Source organism: Muntiacus reevesi, chromosome 1 (assembly GCF_963930625.1).
Source record: "Muntiacus reevesi chromosome 1, mMunRee1.1, whole genome shotgun sequence".
Classification (NCBI taxonomy): domain Eukaryota; kingdom Metazoa; phylum Chordata; class Mammalia; order Artiodactyla; family Cervidae; genus Muntiacus; species Muntiacus reevesi.
In genome coordinates this window covers 158,893,686-158,912,478 of record NC_089249.1, presented here as the reverse complement: position 1 = coordinate 158,912,478, position 18,793 = coordinate 158,893,686, and the positions used below count along the sequence as shown (strand labels likewise).

General features: G+C 43.8%; 1 protein-coding gene across 6 annotated transcripts in view; it reads left to right on the top strand.

Annotated features, from left to right (window-relative positions):
* MAST2 (microtubule associated serine/threonine kinase 2) overlaps window positions 1–18,793 on the top strand; it is a 205,195-nt gene that overhangs the window by 168,687 nt on the left and 17,715 nt on the right. For 4 of the 6 annotated variants that reach the window (XM_065913930.1, XM_065913920.1, XM_065913957.1 and 1 more), the window contains 6 exons: window positions 5,890–5,965; window positions 8,406–8,426; window positions 10,226–10,304; window positions 12,550–12,704; window positions 14,606–14,681; window positions 17,070–17,279. In XM_065913930.1, the coding sequence (XP_065770002.1) occupies window positions 5,890–5,965; window positions 8,406–8,426; window positions 10,226–10,304; window positions 12,550–12,704; window positions 14,606–14,681; window positions 17,070–17,279 (617 nt within the window). The remainder of the gene's footprint in view (window positions 1–5,889; window positions 5,966–8,405; window positions 8,427–10,225; window positions 10,305–12,549; window positions 12,705–14,605; window positions 14,682–17,069; window positions 17,280–18,793) is intronic. The other 2 variants (XM_065913949.1, XM_065913941.1) reach the window with 1 other exon arrangement.

The window sequence follows — 18,793 nt, the reverse complement described above, 5'->3', positions numbered from 1 at the left end:
ATAATTGTGTTTTTAATTTCAGCTACTAATTCTTCATTGCTGGTTATAAAGGAAAGCAATTGACTTGTACTGTATATTAGCCATGTATCTTATATCCTATGACTTTGCTATAATTGCTTCTTAGTTCCAAGAGTAATTTTTTGGTTCTTATTGATTCTTTAATCTCTACACAGACAATCATCTCATCTACAGTTTTATATCTTACTTCCCGATCTATTTACCTTTTATATCATTTTCTTGTCTTGTTGAACTAGCTAGCACTTCTGCTATGATGTTGAATAGGAGTGGTAAGAGGGGGCACCTTTGCCTTGTTCTCAGTCTGAGAAGGAAATCATCTACTTTCTCACAGTGAAGTCTGATTTTAGCAGCATAGCTTCTATAGATATTATCAATTTGGGGAAGTTCCCCCCTATTTTTAGTTTGCTACGAGTTTTTATCAGGAATGGGGGTTAGATTTTGTCAAATGCTTTTTCTGTATCAGTTGATGCAATTATGTGTTTTTATCTCTTTAGTCTGTTGTTGTAGGTTATATTAATTGACTTTCAAATGTTGGACCAGACTTGCATACCTGGAGTAAATTCCAGTTGGTCATGGTATATAATATTTTGTACATTGTTGGATTTTATGTTTCTAATGTCTTGTTGAAGATTTTTACATCTGTATTCATAAGAGATACTGGTCTATAGTTTTCCTTTCTTGTAATGTCTTTTCTGGTTTTAGTATTGAGGTAATACTGGTCTCATACAATGAGTTAGGAAATATTCTTTCTGCTTCTGTTGAAAGAGATTGTAGGTAGTTGGTATTACTTTTTTCTTAAATGTTTGGTAGAATTTATCAGTGAAATATCTGAGATCAATCTTTTCTTTTTTGCAATATTATGAATATTGATACTTTTTTTAAGAAGTTCTTTCTTTTTTATCTAGTCTTACAATCTCTATCTTTTAATTGGTGCCTTGTAACTGAGTTGGTAAAGAATCTGCCTGCAATGCAGGAGACCTGGGTTTGATTCTGGGTCAGGAAGATTCCCTGGAGAAGGAAATGGTAATCCACTCCAGTATTCTGGAGAATCCCATGGACAGAGGAGCCTAGCAGGCTATAGTCCATGGGGTCACGAGAGTTGGACACGACTTAGTGACTAAACCACCACCACCACCACCATGCTATTTCATTTGCTATTGTTGTTGATAATGTTTTGGTTTAAATCTGTCATCTTCCTATTTATTTTCTTATTATACCATCTGTTTTTTTCTTTATTTGCTCTTTTATTTGGGACTGAGTGTTTTTTAATTTTATTTTATGTCCTCTATTGGCTTATGAGCTGTAACTCTTTGTTACTTAGTAGTTGGATTAGCATGTATAATATACATTTTTATCACCATATTAAACCACTTCACATGTAGCATAAAAATAATATATTCTGTTTCTACCATCCCAGCCTTTATATTGTCTTCAACCTTTTTGTTTTCATATATAATATAAAGTTCACATTACCTTGTTATTTTTGTTTAAACATTATTTTTTAAAGACATTTAAATAATAAGAAAAAAATCTTAGATATTTTCCCATGTAGTTAACATTTCCAGTGTTCTTCATTCTTTTGTGTAGATCCATATTTCCATCTGGTATTATTTTCCTTGTGCCTAAAGGACATTTTAAAACTATTTCTTGTAGTGTGGTCTTCTGTTGAGAATTTTGTTTGGCTTTTTTATCTGAAAATATCTTTATTTCACTTTCTTTTTTAAGAATATTTTCACTGGTGCAGTGACTTTTGACACTAACTGCCCAGAATTGGGCAGAACTTAGGTTATGGCCACAATCCTCCACAAAACTATCGTTACTTTAGACATCACTTGCATGATTGGCAGTTCCCAGGCCACTCATAATTCTCACCAACTGGATACAAGTTCGGGGTTCCCACTGCCTTCTCAGATTTAATAATTTGCTAGAATGACTTGCAGAAATCATAAAAGAACTATATTTACAAATACAGTTTTATTAAAGCAAAAAAAGATATATTAAGAACCAGCCAAAAGTAGAGATACTTAAGGTGAAGTCTGGGAGGTTGTGTGTGAAGTTTCTGGTGCCTTCTCTCCATGAAGTCTAGATGCTTCACTCTCCTGGCACACTGATGTGTAACAATATGCAGAGTATTATTAACTAGGAATGCTCATCAGAGCTTTGGTGTCCATAGTGCTTACTGAAGTTTCATTATGTAGGCATGATTGATTAATTCATCAGCTATGTGATTGAACTCAGTCTCTGGCACCCCTGGAGGCCAGAGTAATATCAGATGGCTTAAAGCTTCTCTCTTGGTTCCTTATCTTATTTGCATAAACTGTCTGGCCCCACCATGAATAACAAAGACACTCCTATCACTTGGGAAATTGCAAAGATTTAGAGGCACATTCCTAGGTACTGGGACAAATGCCACCAGGTTCTTTATTACACAGTAGCTGGACATAGAATTCTAGGTTGGTAGGATTTGTGTTTTTTCCTGTTAATTTAAAGATGTTATTTCATTATCCTTTTGCATTATTTTCAGTGAGAAGTCTACTATAATCCTTACATTTATTCCTGTCTGAACATGTCTTTCCTATCCCCCTCAATCTGCCTCCCAACTACTTTTAAGATTTTTCTTTTTATCATGAGTTTTGAGCAATATGATTGTAATGTGCTTTGGTATATATTTCTTCCTCTTTCTCTTAGAGATTCTTAGATAAAGTGGGTTTATAGTTTTTTCCATCAAATTTAGAAAACCATCAGCCATTATTTCTTCAAATATGTTTTCTACATCCTCTACTGTCTTATCCTTTAAGGATTATTATTCTGCTTGAACGTGTCACACACCTCAGTGATGTGCTGGTTTTTATTATTGTTGTTATTTGCAACTTTTTTCTTCTTAGTGTTAGTTGTTTCTGACATGTGTGTGTTCTGTGAATCCCTAGCTTTGCTGTGAGCTCCTGGAAGATCCTTCATGTTCTTTTCAGTAACCATCACCATACCTGGTCCTTGGAAGACTGGTCATTGTTTGTAGGATACTCATGTTCAGGGCCTTGAGGCTTTAGATTGGTGGTTTTGGGAACCAACAAAGGGCATCTAACTTTACATGTCATGGATCAAACTGAGGGTACTTGTTAATCTCTGAGATGACACTATTTAAAAAGAATTTTATATATATAGTTTTCTCAGTTCAGTACAGTTCAGTTGCTCAGTCGTATCCGACTCTTTGCAACCCCATGAATTGCAGCACACCAGGCCTCCCTGTACATCACCAACTCCCGGAGTTTACTCAAACTCATGCCCATCAAGTCGGTGATACCATCCAGCCATCTCATCCTCTGTCGTCCCCTTCTCCTCCTGCCCCCAATCCCTCCCAGCATCAGGGTCTTTTCCAATGAGTCCACTCTTTGCATGAGGTGGCCAAAGTATTAGAGTTTCAGCTTCAGCATCAGTCCTTCCAATGAACACCCAGGGCTGATCTCCTTTAGGATGGACTGGTTGGATCTCCTTGCAGTCCAAGGGACTCTCAAGAGTCTTCTCCAACACCACAGTTCAAAAGCATCAATTTTTCGGTGCTCAGCTTTCCTCACAGTCCAACTCTCACATCCATACATGACCATTGGAAAAACCATAGCCTTGACCAGATAGACCTTTGTTGGCAAAGTAATGTCTCTGCTTTTTTAGACCTTGATAATTCTTTTAAGTCCTACCTAAGGAAACAGCTATTCTAAATCACTTTTCTCACACCCTGGTGACATGTGCTAGCCAGGAGGTAGGATAAACCATAAGAGGTAGCCCTCAACACACAGGAAACCCAGAGTTGGTACTGAGTTGAGAGCAGATCTACTGCATAAGGTTGTGCATCTCACTGGAGCTCCCTGGCAAGGGGATGAGTAGAAGCTGAAACTGCCTCTTCTTCATTACTTCTCCTAAAGAGAGTGCCTTTATATAATTGATACAGAGTTACTGCACAGGATAGGGAGCCGTTGTTTGAGAGACTGATTTTTCTAAGATCAGTACTGTGCTTAGTCACTCAGTTGTGTCTGACTCTTTGCGACCCCATGAACTGTAGCCTACCAGACTCCTCTGTCCTTGGGGATTCTCCAGACAAGAATACTGGAGTGGGTTGCCATGCCCTCCTCCAGGGGATCTTCCCAATCTTGCAGGCCTTCCACATTGCAGGTGGATTCTTTACTGTCTGAGCCACCCAGAAGATCAGTACAGAAAAACATTGAGTGCTATCCACACCTGTTGAATGGAGATAATGAGAAATTCATGGGCAGCTTCATGGCACTTTGGAACATCATACCCTATACAAAAAATAAATTGTCCAAGAAGAAACCAGGACCTGCTGAACTATCAGGTCCCTGGGTAGCTGCTGTTTCTCATAGCTAGTGTGGGTTCATAGAGGTGAGCACAGAAGGAGGGTGGTGGGCAGGGACTGGCTGAGTGATCAGCACATCATGGACTGTGGTGCTTACTTCAACATGGTTTTTTGGGTAGAGACATTTTGACAGTTTCTCCTAAATACCAGCCCCCAGCTGACAATTGGACCACAGAAGTGTGGCAGGCTTAGATTTGGCAATTGTGGTCCTTAGCACTAAGGTAAGCACACAGTTGTTTGTTTGTTTTTTTTTCTTCAATTTATTATAATTGAAGGCTAATTGCTTTACAATATTGTGGTGGTTTTTGCCATACATTCACATGAATCAGCCATGGGTATACATATGTTCCCCATGCTGACCCTCCCTCCCACCTCCCTTCCCATCCCATCCCATCCCTCAGGATCATCCTAGTGCACCAGCCCTGAGCACCCTGTCTCATGCATCGAACCTGGACTGGCGATCTATTTCACATATGATAATATACATGTTTCAATGCTATTCTCTCAGATCATCCCACCCTCACCTTCTCCCACAGAGTCCAAAAGTCTGTTCTTTATATCTATGTCTCTTTTGCTGTCTCCATATAGGGTCATCGTTACCGTCTTTCTAAATTCCGTATATATATGCGTTAATATACTATATTGGTGTTTTTCTTTCTGACTTACTTCGCTCTGTATAATAGGCTCCAGTTTCATCCACCTCATTAGAATGGATTCAAATGTGTTCTTTTTAATAGCTGAGTAACATTCCATTGTGTATATGTACCACAGCTTTCTTATCCATTCATCTGCCAATGGATATCTAGGTTGCTTCCATGTCCTGGCTATTGTAAACAGAAGCATACAGTTTTGTTCAAAGCTTCTGAACTATAAGTTTACAAGTTATAGGGGACATGTGAAAACTAACAAAGAGATGGAGATAATTCCAACCCTGTGAAGGGGTTGGGCATGCTTTGCAGACTTGGGGACCTTGTGTATGGACTGATTAAGGAACACCACTCTCCTAAGTTCCCACCTGAGAACTTTATTTTCCCCTAGGCACACATATTTCTGGATTATATCCCCTTGGATACAGTGTGCAGAATATATGTGCAAGTGCCTTTCAGACCAGCAATCCTGTTGCCCTTTGAGAAGTGTTTGAGTGTTTGGCTGTGCGCTCTGCCCTGAATGAGTTCAAGCTTTTGCAAAGCTGGGTTAACTTGACTAGGCAGATTGGAACCTGAGGTGTTACAAAGAGGATAGGAAATTGTCAAGTTGCTGCTAGATCTAGAACAGATGTCTGAGAAACATAGATAGGTTATAGGCAACTTGGGAACAAGGGAAAACCCTCTGGGCTGCCAAACTTTTGCAAAGAGAGAATCATTAAACTAATGGTGGGCCTGGAAAAATAATCATATGTGCCCACTGCCAATGCTAGGAGATGATTTCTTTTCTAAAGGTTATCATCTCAGCCTTCCCCAGAAGGAGACCTCACAGAGGATTTCTTTTACTTTCCCTGTCCACAGGTAACAGTCCTTTGGATAGTCCCCGGAATTTCTCTCCAAATGCACCTGCTCACTTTTCCTTTGTTCCTGCTCGTAGGTAAGTTGGTAGACTCTTCTGTGACTAACATGTGTGGTATTTGCATGAATGTCAGTTAAATGTCAGCTTCCTCCTTTGAGACATTGCCCTTCGAAGTCTGTTACTTTGGGTCTGCCAGCCATCAAAATTCTTTTCCTGCTTTCCTCGCCCAGGTTATAATTATCTTGTTCAACCCTTGTTTTCCAAACACCATAGGTGTTTGCATTTGAGTATTTGAATGGGCAAGCAGATGTTAGAAGTGGGTTTATTTTACAATCTTAAACAGAAATCTTTGGTTTCCTGAGGGTATGTTCTGAAACGTTGTACTCTCGATTGAGAGCTATGCTAATGAGAAGATGGGCTCTCCTCCCAGGAGGACCTGAAGTTACACTTTTCCTCCTCTAACTCAGCTAGTTCCAGGTAGCTGGAAGGAGCCATTTATGCCTCTCTCCTTGAGGATAAAGAAACTACCAGGTCTTCACTTACACTCCCATGAACTTAGAAAGATTTGGTGTGATGAAAAGCCATGTTTGTATTCCTCACATTTCACTCATTTCCGGAAGTGATATGAACTTGATATGACTGCACATGGGAGCAGTCTTGACAGTTCAGCCCACTGCCAGGCTGTCACCTGGCCTCTGGAGAAGTACCTGAGCTGACTCACATGAGTCCATCCAATCCATGCATCAAGGCTTCCTATACAAATTATTTACTTTTCAGAACATCTCTAAAATTCTTCCTTGGCAGAGTTCATGTTCTTTGATTTTATTTTTAAAGCTATTCTTGGTTAGAGCCAGTCTTTGTCATTAAGACCTCCAGAAAAGAAATGCTTTCAGTATAGGAAAATGCTGGATGGATGTATCTGTTTTTCCAGCCCAGCTGAAAGTCTCATTTGTCCCGGAATTGCTGCCTCAATTGTGTGTGAACTCTTGCCTCAGAGCTCGGACAGCAGGACCTAGGACTGTCCTCTATACTGAGTCATTTCCCATTCATTCAGTAAATGTTTACTGAGCACGCAGTAAGCCCAGGCACAGGCTGGGTACTTAGTCGGAACCAGACAGACAGAGCCCTCATTTTCTAGAAACTTAGTGGAGTTAGTAGAGTCTGTGCACTTGTTCCCTTTGAGAGAATACTGTTCCCTCAGGTCTTTGCTTAGTTAACATTGGCTCTCCAGAGAGGCCTTCCCTCACCATACAGTATAAAGAAGTCCCTCATCATTCTCCAGCAGAGCATCCAGTTTGATGTTCAAAGTAGTACTTTTCAGTGCCTGATACAGTCACCCCTGGGTATCCAGAGGGAACTGGTTCCAGGACCCCAGTGGATACCAAAATCCACAGATGTTTAAGTCTCATAGTATTTGCATATAACCTATGTACATCCTCTTCTGTACTTTAAATCACCTCTAGATTACTTATAATACCCAATACAATGTAAATGCTATGTAAATAGTTTTAAATACAATGTGAATAGTGGCTGGCACCAGAAAATTCAGGTTTGGCTCTGTGGAACTTTCTGGATTATTTTTTTCCTGAATATTTTTGATTCACTGTTGGTTGAATCTGCAGATGCAGAACTACGGATAAGGGGGGCTGACTGTATTTTCTTATTTGCTTTCCATTTCCTCTTAACCAGAATCAAAGCACCTTTAATAGAGATGCCTTAATATGTTGCAAATATGTCTGCTGGTATATAATAAGCACTAAGTCGGTGCTTACTGATTGAATGAGTGGTGGGGAAGAATAATGAACAAGCAAATGAACAAGTATATAGTTATAACCTGTGATAAGCACTGTAAAGGGAAAGAATATGCTGCCTAAAAGAGTACGAGGGGAATGAGGCTGGAGAGTCTATACTGGGTGGTCATGTTAGGCCTCTAAGAAGGACTGACCTTTAAGCCAGCCTGAAGGATAAGAAGGAGCCTGCCTTGTTGAAAGTGAGGACACAGGTGTGTAGACCAATCCAGGCAGAGGGAAGAGCATGTTCCATTGGTGCTCTGTGCCTGCGTCATTGCATGGGCTTTAGGAATAGATCAGCTAGGAACTTTGAGGCTTGGTATTACCACTGAGATCCACACAGATCTGTGCTAGGTGGCCTGAAGTTTGAGTCAAAGACAGAAACCTAGGCTGTCCTCTTACCAGACAGAGTCAGGAAAGCAGTTAGGTATTGATAGGGGAGGGGAGGAAGACGTCAATCCTGCCAGAGTCCTCAGGAATTGTGTTTCCTGTCACTGAAGTCGAGCATGGGCTTTATAACATTGCATTAGTTTGGAATTTCACACAAAAGACAGATGTAATGAAACCCTAGGGGTATACCTGTTAGTCATACAATTCCATTTCTAACTTTTGCACATTCCTAAACAAAAGGTTTGCCTCTACCAGCTAGACCAAATGCCAGGGGTCAGACAGATCAATCTCCCTGGTTCCCTTTGGTTCTCACTTTAATGTATGTCTTTCCACTACAGCCATGGCCACAGAGCAGACAGGTAATAGCGGACTTGACGGGGAGGGGCTGGGAAACTGCTATGCATGGCCAGACATGTGGTTTGTGGTTTTGTGCTTGGTGAGAACTGGGTGTGATGAGTCTTCTCTGACTGTGGGTTTGGACATTTGGCCTTTCATTTCTAGCAAAGAGGCCCTAAGGGAGCCCCCTCTGCCTGCTGGAACCAAGGCTCCATGCTCATATGCTTAGAGGCAGGATTTGATAAATAGTTCCAAGCTTCTGAGCAAAGAGACAAGTCACCCTCATTCCCACAGCTTTGCTTGGTCACCCGGTGGATGACACAGCAGAGGACACAGAGGCCTCCTTATAGTGGCGTTTCTGACTCTGGTGGTCCCTGCTCCTCAGTTTGTAGGAAAATGGCTGCCATGCAATTGGTTTCCATTTCCGTGTGAAGGAGGAAAAGTCACCTGTGGAGAAGTGTATCTGACAAGAGTTTGGGAAATGCCTCCCTGAGCTAGACTAGTTCCATTTTCACTGAGCTCTGTTTTCCAGGAATTGGCTTGCTTTCTTGTGTAGAGCTCTCAGGGTCACGCAGAGGTTAGAGAGAACATCATGTTTGAGCAGGCTCTTTGACATTTTGTGTCTCAGAGACTAGGTTCCAGCAGGACTGGCTGCCTGGGTGGCATGCATTTTGAGTTGTGTGCATGTGGCATGGAACCCCCGGCTGTCCCCTAACAGAACCTAGTAGGAAAAGCTGCTCAGTGTTGCTGGGGGTGGAGAGGAGTGCTTCCAAAAGAAAAGCCCTGGCAAGATTGATTCCTTTTTTGCTTCTTCCTCTCCATGCCTCACCCTACCCACTGTTAACTGTGAAGCCTGGAACAAAACAATCCACTCTCATCTCTGGGTCTTAATGTTTTCTCTGAAGATTGAGAGTATTGAACTTAACTTCTAAAGGTCCTCCATTGCTAATGTTCAAAGCAGTATTCCTCTAACTTCAACCAGAGCAGGCTACACCCCCAAGCCCCACAAGAAAGAACATTTGTTACAATACATCCTGTAATCCAGGAAAGAATCACTTGTCCATGTTATAAAAGCTTCAAGCCAAATATTTGCTTGATCTTTCTTCCACCCAGCAAAGCAGGTAACTGTGGTTCTCTGTAATGAGAGCTTCAGGCACATCCTCTAAAGAGCAGCTAGAAGCCTGCCCCAGAGTCTCATATACAGCCAAGGCTATACCAACTCACTCCTCATTCATCAGGGTGCTGTCACTCTTTGGCAAACATTCTCAAAGATTGGATTTATCAATCCTAATGGGTCCTGGGTAGCCTTTGACTATTTGCCTTCTGTTGATTCATACTCAGACCCAAGTGGTAGTTTCATTTCTTCCTGGTTATCAACCCAGTGGCCTGGGGCACCCCAAAGGGCCCTTCATGTGGAGCCTTTAGGAAAGGAACTAGCATTTCAGTGGCAGTTCTCTCCTTGTGTTGTAGCCTTTAGCTGGGATCTTCTGTCATCGCTAGAAGTGAATAAGTTGAGAGTGTAAAGATGTTTATTCCAAAACCATAGTATTGCATAACAGATGTTCTTATTTAAAGAACATATTTAAAGTTATAGACTCCTTTATAGTTAGAGATGTCTGTCTTTCAGTGGAAAATACACAACAGTAGGCCCCATGTAGGAGAGAGATATGAAAGCATGTGCTGGACCAAGCAGTACTGTCTTGAGACAAGAAAGAGCCAACCAGTGAATTAGCTGCCCCCCAAAAACTGATCAAAAGACAGGCAAGTCCTGGGCTCAGGGTGGGGTCTGGTAGAAACTGCCTAACGTTCGTTTCTTACATAGGACTGATGGGCGGCGCTGGTCTTTGGCCTCATTGCCTTCTTCAGGCTATGGAACCAACACCCCTAGCTCTACCGTCTCAGTAAGTAGCCAAATCTGTGGCTGTTCTTCCTTCACCCCGAGGAAATACTTCCCTTCAAGTTATTGCTCCCTGTCCCTACAGTGTTGTGAAAGGGTTCTCAACTTTTTCTCCAAAGCCCAGCTCAGAGAGGTTGCTTGGGATGAGGCTGAGTGGGGCAGAGGTCTGGTGGCCCTTAATAGCCATAGTCAGATCCTTTAGTCATAGTCATGCCTTTGGAAGGAATTAACCAACTTGTTTCTGAGCATCAGTTATTCCTAGTGGAGTCCGAGAGGAACTTGAGGATGGACTTTTTCTTTGCCCATGAGGCTGGGCACAGGGACTCCTAAGCACAGTTCCCTTGTTCCCCTATTTTATTTCCAGAACTGCAGTCAAGAGCAGATAACCCCTCCCATGTCCCAAAGGACATGTATCCTCCAACTTTTTCACTTTTCCTTTCAAAAACTTCTAAGAGTTCTTAGAGAAGATTTTAGCCTAAAACACAACAGATGTCCTATTGCCGCTGTGCACAATTGATGCTGAAATGAGGCTTCCTTAGTGAGCAACTTTTAATTGAAGGCAGGATAACACATTGGCAAACACTTTCTGTAAAGGACCGTATTTCAGGCTTTGCAAGTCACAGACTGGATGACCCATTTCCCTTGTATTCCACCATTCTTCAGGTCTTCTCAGTTCAATTTGTCTATATTCATAAATCCAAAGCAGGTAAAAGGAGTTACTCTTTTTTTTTGGTTGCACCTCACAGCCTGTGGGATCTTAGTTCCCCTACCAGGGATCCAACCCATGCCTTCTGCAGTGGAAGTGCAGAGTCTTAACCACCCCTGACCCGCAGGAGAGTCCTAAATATTACTCTTAAATTAATCCAGAGATCTCATTGGTCTTTTGGCAGTTGTTTAGTTTCAGATCTTTCCCGAGTAAATATTGCTTCCCATAATCCTTTACTCAACCATCATTCTTTTAAGATCCAAGTTAAGTGTCATATATTTATTATGTATATATATTCCTGTTCAAAAAGTTTTAATCGACTCAACCCATTGCTTCAGCTTATTTTATTGAAATACCTTAAAATACCAACTTTGCCTCACTGTTAGTTGCAGTTGAGTGAGGATACTTTTAAACAGTTTCTGTCTAAACCGTTTATAAAAAACGTGACCAAAAAAAAAAAAAAAAAACAAAAAACCGTGACCAAGACAGAGCCCTGTGAAAACCTCCCACCAGCTGTTTACAATTTTATTTATTATAGCATTCCATGAGAGAAGTGTGCACTGTTAGTCAAAGAAAAAAAAAGAAATTCTGGTTTCTCACTTAGCATTAAGGCTTATGTGTGGCCACAGAGTTCTCTCAGTGTGGTGCGGCAGGTTTGAGTGTAAATGGATTTAGACATTTAACTCCAGTTACTTCATCAGTCGGTGAGCAGAGTTGAGCCAAGAGTGTTGGATTGGCTGCTTTTGTAGCCAGTCTGGTCGGGTAAGGGGGGGTTCACTGACCAGAGCTGCCACAGCAATGGCTGTACTGTGGGCTGCCTCTAATAGCACAGCTCACTCCTTCTCATAGTCTCCTGTGACTCCAGTGGGATCTTAGCTTTAATCTCAGTCATCTGGCCATGTTTAGAACTCTTTAACTATTTTCAGGTCAAGTCTAATCTTTGGGTTGCAGATCTAAAAATAATTTTCTCCCCTTCTTGCCTATTGGTATCTCTAGAGCCTGGGCCAAGTGGTCACAGCCTCAGCAAAGCCAGTTGCCCTCTGGGTAACAGCCTGATGGAAGCATTGCTGAGCCACCCTGGGGCTCTCCAAGGTGTTGTAGGAGGGAAAACTTTCGAGGATGTCATTTGTAGGCTGAGCATTCCTAGGACATTTCCAAAGAAGCCAGGAAGCATGACTTATTAATTACTTGCCATTCCAACTAGCCAAAAGCTTCACTGAAAGTAAGGGGTCCTTGCAGTAGAATCTGCTTTTTGCCACCTAAAGAGGACTCCTAGGGAGTCAGGGAGCTCTCACACCTTAAGAATGTCTGGGTCTGACCCTGTGCAAAACTCAGAAAGGATGAGAGTATCTCGGCTCCATCAGGACTGAGAGCCCTGAAGGGTAGAGATGGACAGGATGGTGCCCAGTGGAGGGGAAGCCTGCCGCTGTGGGCTGACTCCAGGTTTACATTGACTGGGGGCCCCTCACCATTCTCAGTGGCCTCCACTCCTGGACTACCTCAAACTTGTCTCTAAAGCTTTTTTTTTAAATGTCCCCTCTAGTCATCGTGCTCCTCCCAGGAGAAGCTGCACCAGTTGCCTTTCCAGCCCACAGCTGATGAGCTGCACTTCTTGACGAAGCATTTCAGCACAGAGAGTGTGCCCGATGAGGAGGGACGGCAGTCTCCCGCCCTGCGGCCCCGCTCCCGCAGCCTCAGGTGAGGGGTCCTTTGCCCGGTGCCCTAGAGCTCAGCTTGTCCTCAGAGCCTAGGAGTTGGCACACTTGCTCCATAAAGGGCAAGACAGTAAATAGTTCACACTTTGTAGGCCATACCACCTCTGGCAGCTACTTACTCTGCTGTGTGTGGACTCATCCACAGACATTATGTGAACTTTATTTATAAAAGCAGGCAGCTGGCCAGATATGGTCTGCGGGCTGTAATTTGCCAACCCCTGGCCTAGCACATGGGCACAGCTCGAATGAGTCAAGTCCAGGGAGGCTCAAGCCCTTTGGCTTTGGGTACAGTTCAGCTTACCTCCCCACCCCCTGCCATTGAGAGGAGCCTAACGATGCTGTCAGGGGGGTCCCTCTTCTTCCCTTTAAAAGTAGTTGGCAGTATAAATGTACTGTGGACTCTTTTCAGTTATGGGAGAGTAATGGTATCATCCTTTCTGATGGTTACCTGGCTAACAACCCAGAGGCCCAGAATATATAACTCAGCCAACTGAAAACATTGGTTCTGAGAACACTTGTAGCTGATTGGGGAGAAGCCCATCGCAGAAGAAGAACTAAATGGCCATCTCAGTCGATCTCACCTCCCTGAATCACTGGGGATCATCAAACCAAGCAGTCCTCAACCCCTGATTTCTCTGTATATTGCATGGAATCAGTCAGCTGTTCTCTTTGGCATTAGGTGGTAAATCTGTGCCAAAATTCCAGTTCAGAAATAAGGTGGAAACTGCAATGAGCAGGGCTTTCAGAGATGGAGCTCAGCTTTCCAGGGTCCCTGAGAAACACTGAATTGGCCAACATGTTGAGGGTGGGGACCAAGGAGTAATGCCTCCCAGGAAGAGTCCCCTCAAGTAATGTTGGCACTACAAATGTCAGGGAGTGAGCTGAGCCAGACCACAAAGACTGGTTCAAATTTAGGTTGATGACAGTAATGACTGGGACTATAGTGCACAGGGCCAGACATTCAGACAAGGGAGCACGGAGCCCAGTGCTTGCTCCCGAGCAACGGGAACAACAGAGGAACGCCCGAATCTTGGTGCTCTTCACAGTCCACATCAAAACAGGGGCACCTGTTAGACCATCTGAGATTAAGAGGACTGTAGTATCTCTGGGAATCCCTGAGGATTACTCTTAAAATGTTTGGTAATGTGCATTAGTGCAGCAGGCGGACCAGGGCCACTGCAGGGAGGAAAGGCAGAATAGAGCAGCTCTGGACTCAACTGGGATCACATGTCGGGGGCATCAAACTGGGCAGGACCCAAGTAGCCATTCAGTTGTGTGGCTCAGACTTTGAAATCCTTTACGAGGATATAACCACACGTGGGCCAAAGTGGAAGATTTAGATGGCCCAGGTTTATAGTTCTCTACAGGCTGGCGGGACTGGCCTCATTCATCCCCCAGGTAGAGCTAGATCAGCCCACTGGCTGCAGCTTTTTTGGAAAAGATGCAGGTATACACTGTCTTCCTCTAGTTGTTTTGATGGTTGCTGGTTTGATTTGATTTGATTCCTGGAACATGCTGGGGGTGGGCCCAACCCCACTGGCCAAAGCAAGGAAGACCCAGAGAGTCCTATTCTAGGGGTGGGGATCCTAGAAGAAATACCTGTGGCTTCAAAAGTGGTCTCCTCCTGTTTAGGCCTTTTCAGAGGTCTTTGTGAAGGCCAGGCCTCTTACAGGAAGATAGTCTAGCCCCAAGTGACACCATTTTGAGCTGAAGAAAGTGTACTGGCAGCTCCAGGAATAAGGAGGCTCTGGAACTCAGCACTCCTGAAGGTGGGAGTGTATGGGTGCTGCAGACAGTGGGCGGGAATGGGCTCTGGGGACGGGCATCTTTCTCCTCAGTGGTTCCCTGGCACTAACGTAACACAGTTGTTTCTTTCTTATTTAGTCCTGGACGGTCACCAGTTTCCTTTGACAGTGAAATAATAATGATGAATCATGTATACAAGGAAAGATTCCCCAAGGTAAGGATCCAGATTAAAGGAAATGGTAATATCTCTGAGGATGCAGCCTCCAGCAAGCCCCAGTGCAAAGACCAGAGGTAGGAGGTAGCACTCTGTCTCTGGAGGCAGCCAGAATAGCAGGACACAGCATGGGGACTTCAGACTGCCAGAGAAGAGGAGGGGCAGAGGACTTGGGAGTTTGGGGATTGTACTTGCAAACCTCTGTTTCCCCACTTCCCACAGAAAAGGGGTGTCTAGAGAGAAATGTCAAAACTGTATACTACCATATTTTAGTGGGGAAGGAAAGAGCAGAGATCTTGGTTCTAATCTGCCCGTGAGAATCCATGAGTTGGGGTCCCCCAGAAGGAGATTTGCCCTCTGAGAGCACCTTCATTTAAGGCAGATTTCTAAATTTCTTCTGCCAGGAAATTGGCCAGAGGGAGCAGTAAGGTGGGAGACAGAGCTCAGAGTTGCTATTCACAATTGGACTTGTGTTTTCAAGTGGGGAAATGCTAAGGCGGGAGGCAGGTTACTGTCCTGAGATAGTTGAGAAGTGGTCTTCATAGCTGCAGTTTGATGGTGAGCCTCTTCATATGTAGAATGAGAATCTTGTTTCCCATTTGCATTTCCTTTTGAAGACCACATGCCTAAACCCTGTGATGTGGCTGTCTAATGATAGGCTCTGCTCCTGCAGAACAAACCAGCTCTGGAGAGAGCGAACCAGGGCCAGGTGGACCCCTCTTCATGACAGCAGCAAGCGTGAGGTCTTCAGGCCTCTTTCTTCATTCTCTGTCCAGACCCCTGGCTCTGCCTGTTCATCTGTATTAGGGTTGGCAATGTGTGGTTTCCTGCTTCTCCAAGCATGTCCTTTCTCTAGCCTCGGGAAGTCTCCAGGCACACATGGCAGGCTGAGGGAAAGGTGTGCCATCCTTGTGCTTTCCTTCTTCACAGGGAAGTGGAGCAGTGAGGAAGAGCAGATTCTGGGAGCAGACGGACTGGGTTCAAGTCTGCTTCCACTGTGTATTAGTCTCGTGACCCTGGGCAGATGATTAACTTCTCTGAACTTCATTTGCCTCATCTGTAATTTGGGATAAGAAGAGAATCTATCTCCTAGGGAGCTTGTGAAGATTAATGAACATTAAACTTTTCTAACTGTGCCCAGGACACAGTAAGCACTCAGAAGTGTTAGCTGTTATTTCTCTGCTGCTCTGTGGTCTGCACTTTCTAGCCTTTGAGTGGGCACTGGAGAACAAGAGCAAAGCAGAGGGGTAGAGTGATGGTGTGGAAATCATTCTGTTGTGCTTGTTTCTTTATAAAAAAAAAATTGGGGGTATGTATAGTGTTTGGAAATGCATCCTGTTTCCTCCTCCTCCTTATGTATTAGGTGTTGTGTTGTTATTCTAGCACTGCATGTTTGTATGTCCCCAAGTCATTCATGTCGGATAAACTGATGGTAGAGAAAATATGTCGATTCCTTCCACTCCCTCCCACCTCCTCTCCCCTCCCACCACCATATATATATGTGTCTAGATGCATAAACAAAAAATGTGTGTATACATTCACACACATACACAAATACTCACTTAAACACACTGAAAATCAGAAATTGCTACTTGGTGGGCAAAGAAGAGAAAGCCAAGCCCCAGATAGGCAGGAACTTGTTAGCTCACATATATTTGTTCTTTCGACATTTGTGTGCAGTTAGGTCCCCAAGAGGCTTCTGAGCCAAACCCCATGCTGCTCTGCTGGGGATCCGGGTTCATGAGCAGGCAGGTTCACAACTTCAGTAAATACTCTCTGAACATCTGCTTAGCTCACTTGGGTCCTAGGGTGAAGTAAGAGCATCCTGAGATAATCAGACTCCCTCTGACTTGAAGAAGTTCCCAGTTTGGAGACAGATTTAGAAACCAGCAGTGTCCACACACCAAGTTTGTATAGTTGGGGGGGTCCAGTGGAAGCACAGAGGAGAAGAAGCCCTAGTTTGCCTGGAGGAATCAGAGACTTCCCAGAGGAAATGATGCTTGAACTGAGATTAGAAGGAGTAGTAGGAGTTTGCCAGGGAGGCTTGGCAGGTGAAAAAGCCACACACAAGCAACAGCATCAGTGGACAGAGGCGTGAGACAGCATAATGAAGGAGGGAAACAACAGAATCCTAGTGTCCTTAGAGTAAGAGAGCATGCCTTTTAAGGAGTGGAGAGATGGACAAGGCCAGATGGGAGAGGGCCTCAACTGAATGCTTTGACTTGACTTGAAGGCGACCTTTCATGTGTCTAGTTGTCAGGTTCCCCAAGTGCAACATCAGGAAAGCAGGATCACAGAGCCTGTCCTCAGGCTATGACCAGGCCCTTGAGGCTTAGCTCCAGGCGACCTGGCAGGAGGAGAGAGTCACTTGTCTTCTTTGATTTGTAGGCCACTGCACAAATGGAAGAGCGTCTAGCCGAATTCATCTCCTCCAACACTCCAAACAATGTGCTGCCCTTGGCTGATGGAACCTTGAGCTTTATTCATCATCAGGTGATAGAGATGGCCCGAGACTGCCTGGACAAATCTCGGAGTGGCCTCATTACCTCACACTACTTCTACGAACTTCAAGAGAATTTAGAGAAACTTCTGCAAGATGTGAGTGTCCTTGTGCCAGAACTCTGGTGAATGCTCCCTGTGGCAGTTGTTATTAGTCCTGAGCTAAGATTAAAGTGGTCATGGTGTTCCCAGCCTGCTTGCCACCTCTTGCTGGTGTGTGGGGCCCACCTCACGTGTCCTGCTGCTGCTGCTGGACTTTGGTTCCTCCTCAGTCCCCTGCATTTCTGAGGGAAGCCTGTTTAGTAGCAGAACTCAGTGCTATGAGTCTTTTCCTTTTCTAATTCCAGTTACCCTGCCCAAGGTTCCAACACTGGTAGTGTTCATAAATATTTCCCTAGGAGACTTGTAACCCAAAGCCAGAAAGAGGCCCCAGTGGCTGTCGTGGGCTCTCGTTTTGTAGACACACTGGTGTAAGCAGAGCCTTGAGACCGCTTCTTCTCAGCTGAGATAAAGCAGTCCTGAGGACTGTTTATCTGTCCCCTGATACTCCCTGTGCATAGTGAGAAGTTGTCTAGTGGGGACAGATAGTTTAGAGACCTGGTGCTCCTGAGTGTGAGAAGTCTCTGGGTGAAGTAATCCAACAAACACTGAGTCCTCGCTGCTTCGTGCTCCGCTGTTGGCTTCCTCTCCACCTCTCCACTTGGATGATGGGTGCTTCTCCGCAGACCACAGCTGTTCATATCACACCATTAGCACAATTTAGGGGAGAGGAGATGTGCTATCTCCCTGGGGCTAGGCTCTTCAGGTCACTAGAGTGTTTCCCAGTCTAGACCCAGTTACCTCCAGACCCATGCCTTCTCACCAACTGAGCTGAGAGCCGAGGCTGATAATCAAATGGACTCCAGTGTGTTAGTCTAGAAGTTAGGAGCAGAAAGTTTTTTGTTTTTTTAATTTAGGAAAAAGTTCAGTCTAGAGAAAGGATCACGATCATTGCTGTCAGATACTGGAAGACTTCTCATATGCATAGCTTTTCTTTCTCCTACCCTAAAAGGTAGACAAGCCCAGTGGACAAGAGTTACTGTGAGAAAGGTTTTGATTTTAATAGAAGAAGAAGTTCTTCCTTCTATTAAAGTGTCTTTTTTATTTTAAAAGTAATACTTGCATTCAGACACTGCAGAAATAGAGTTTAAAAAAGCTAAAGTCCCATGAAACATCACTGGCAGCTGTTTGTTTCTGTTCAAGAATAACTTTCTAATAGTTCTGTAACAATAGATAGGAATCGGGGACTGAGATATCAGGTAAATCAACCAGACTTCCAAGGTTGCTTGTACATCTAAGATTGATCTTCTGAAATGCTAAAGTCAGAGCCCTGCCCAGAACCTGCAGGCATTTTTCAGACTCATTGCCCCTGGAAGTAGGAAGAATACTAGACAGGGAGCCAGTGCAGTCATATGTTCTGTCATTTGCTAGGCCCTAGGAATGCAGAAAAGAAGTTCAATGCAAGTCTGACTCAAGGAATTTGCCTTTGACTTGGGTATACAGACCCATCAATAAAAATTACAGTAAAAATAACAGCTATTATTTATTGAAGTGTCCTGTGTGCCAGACACCAC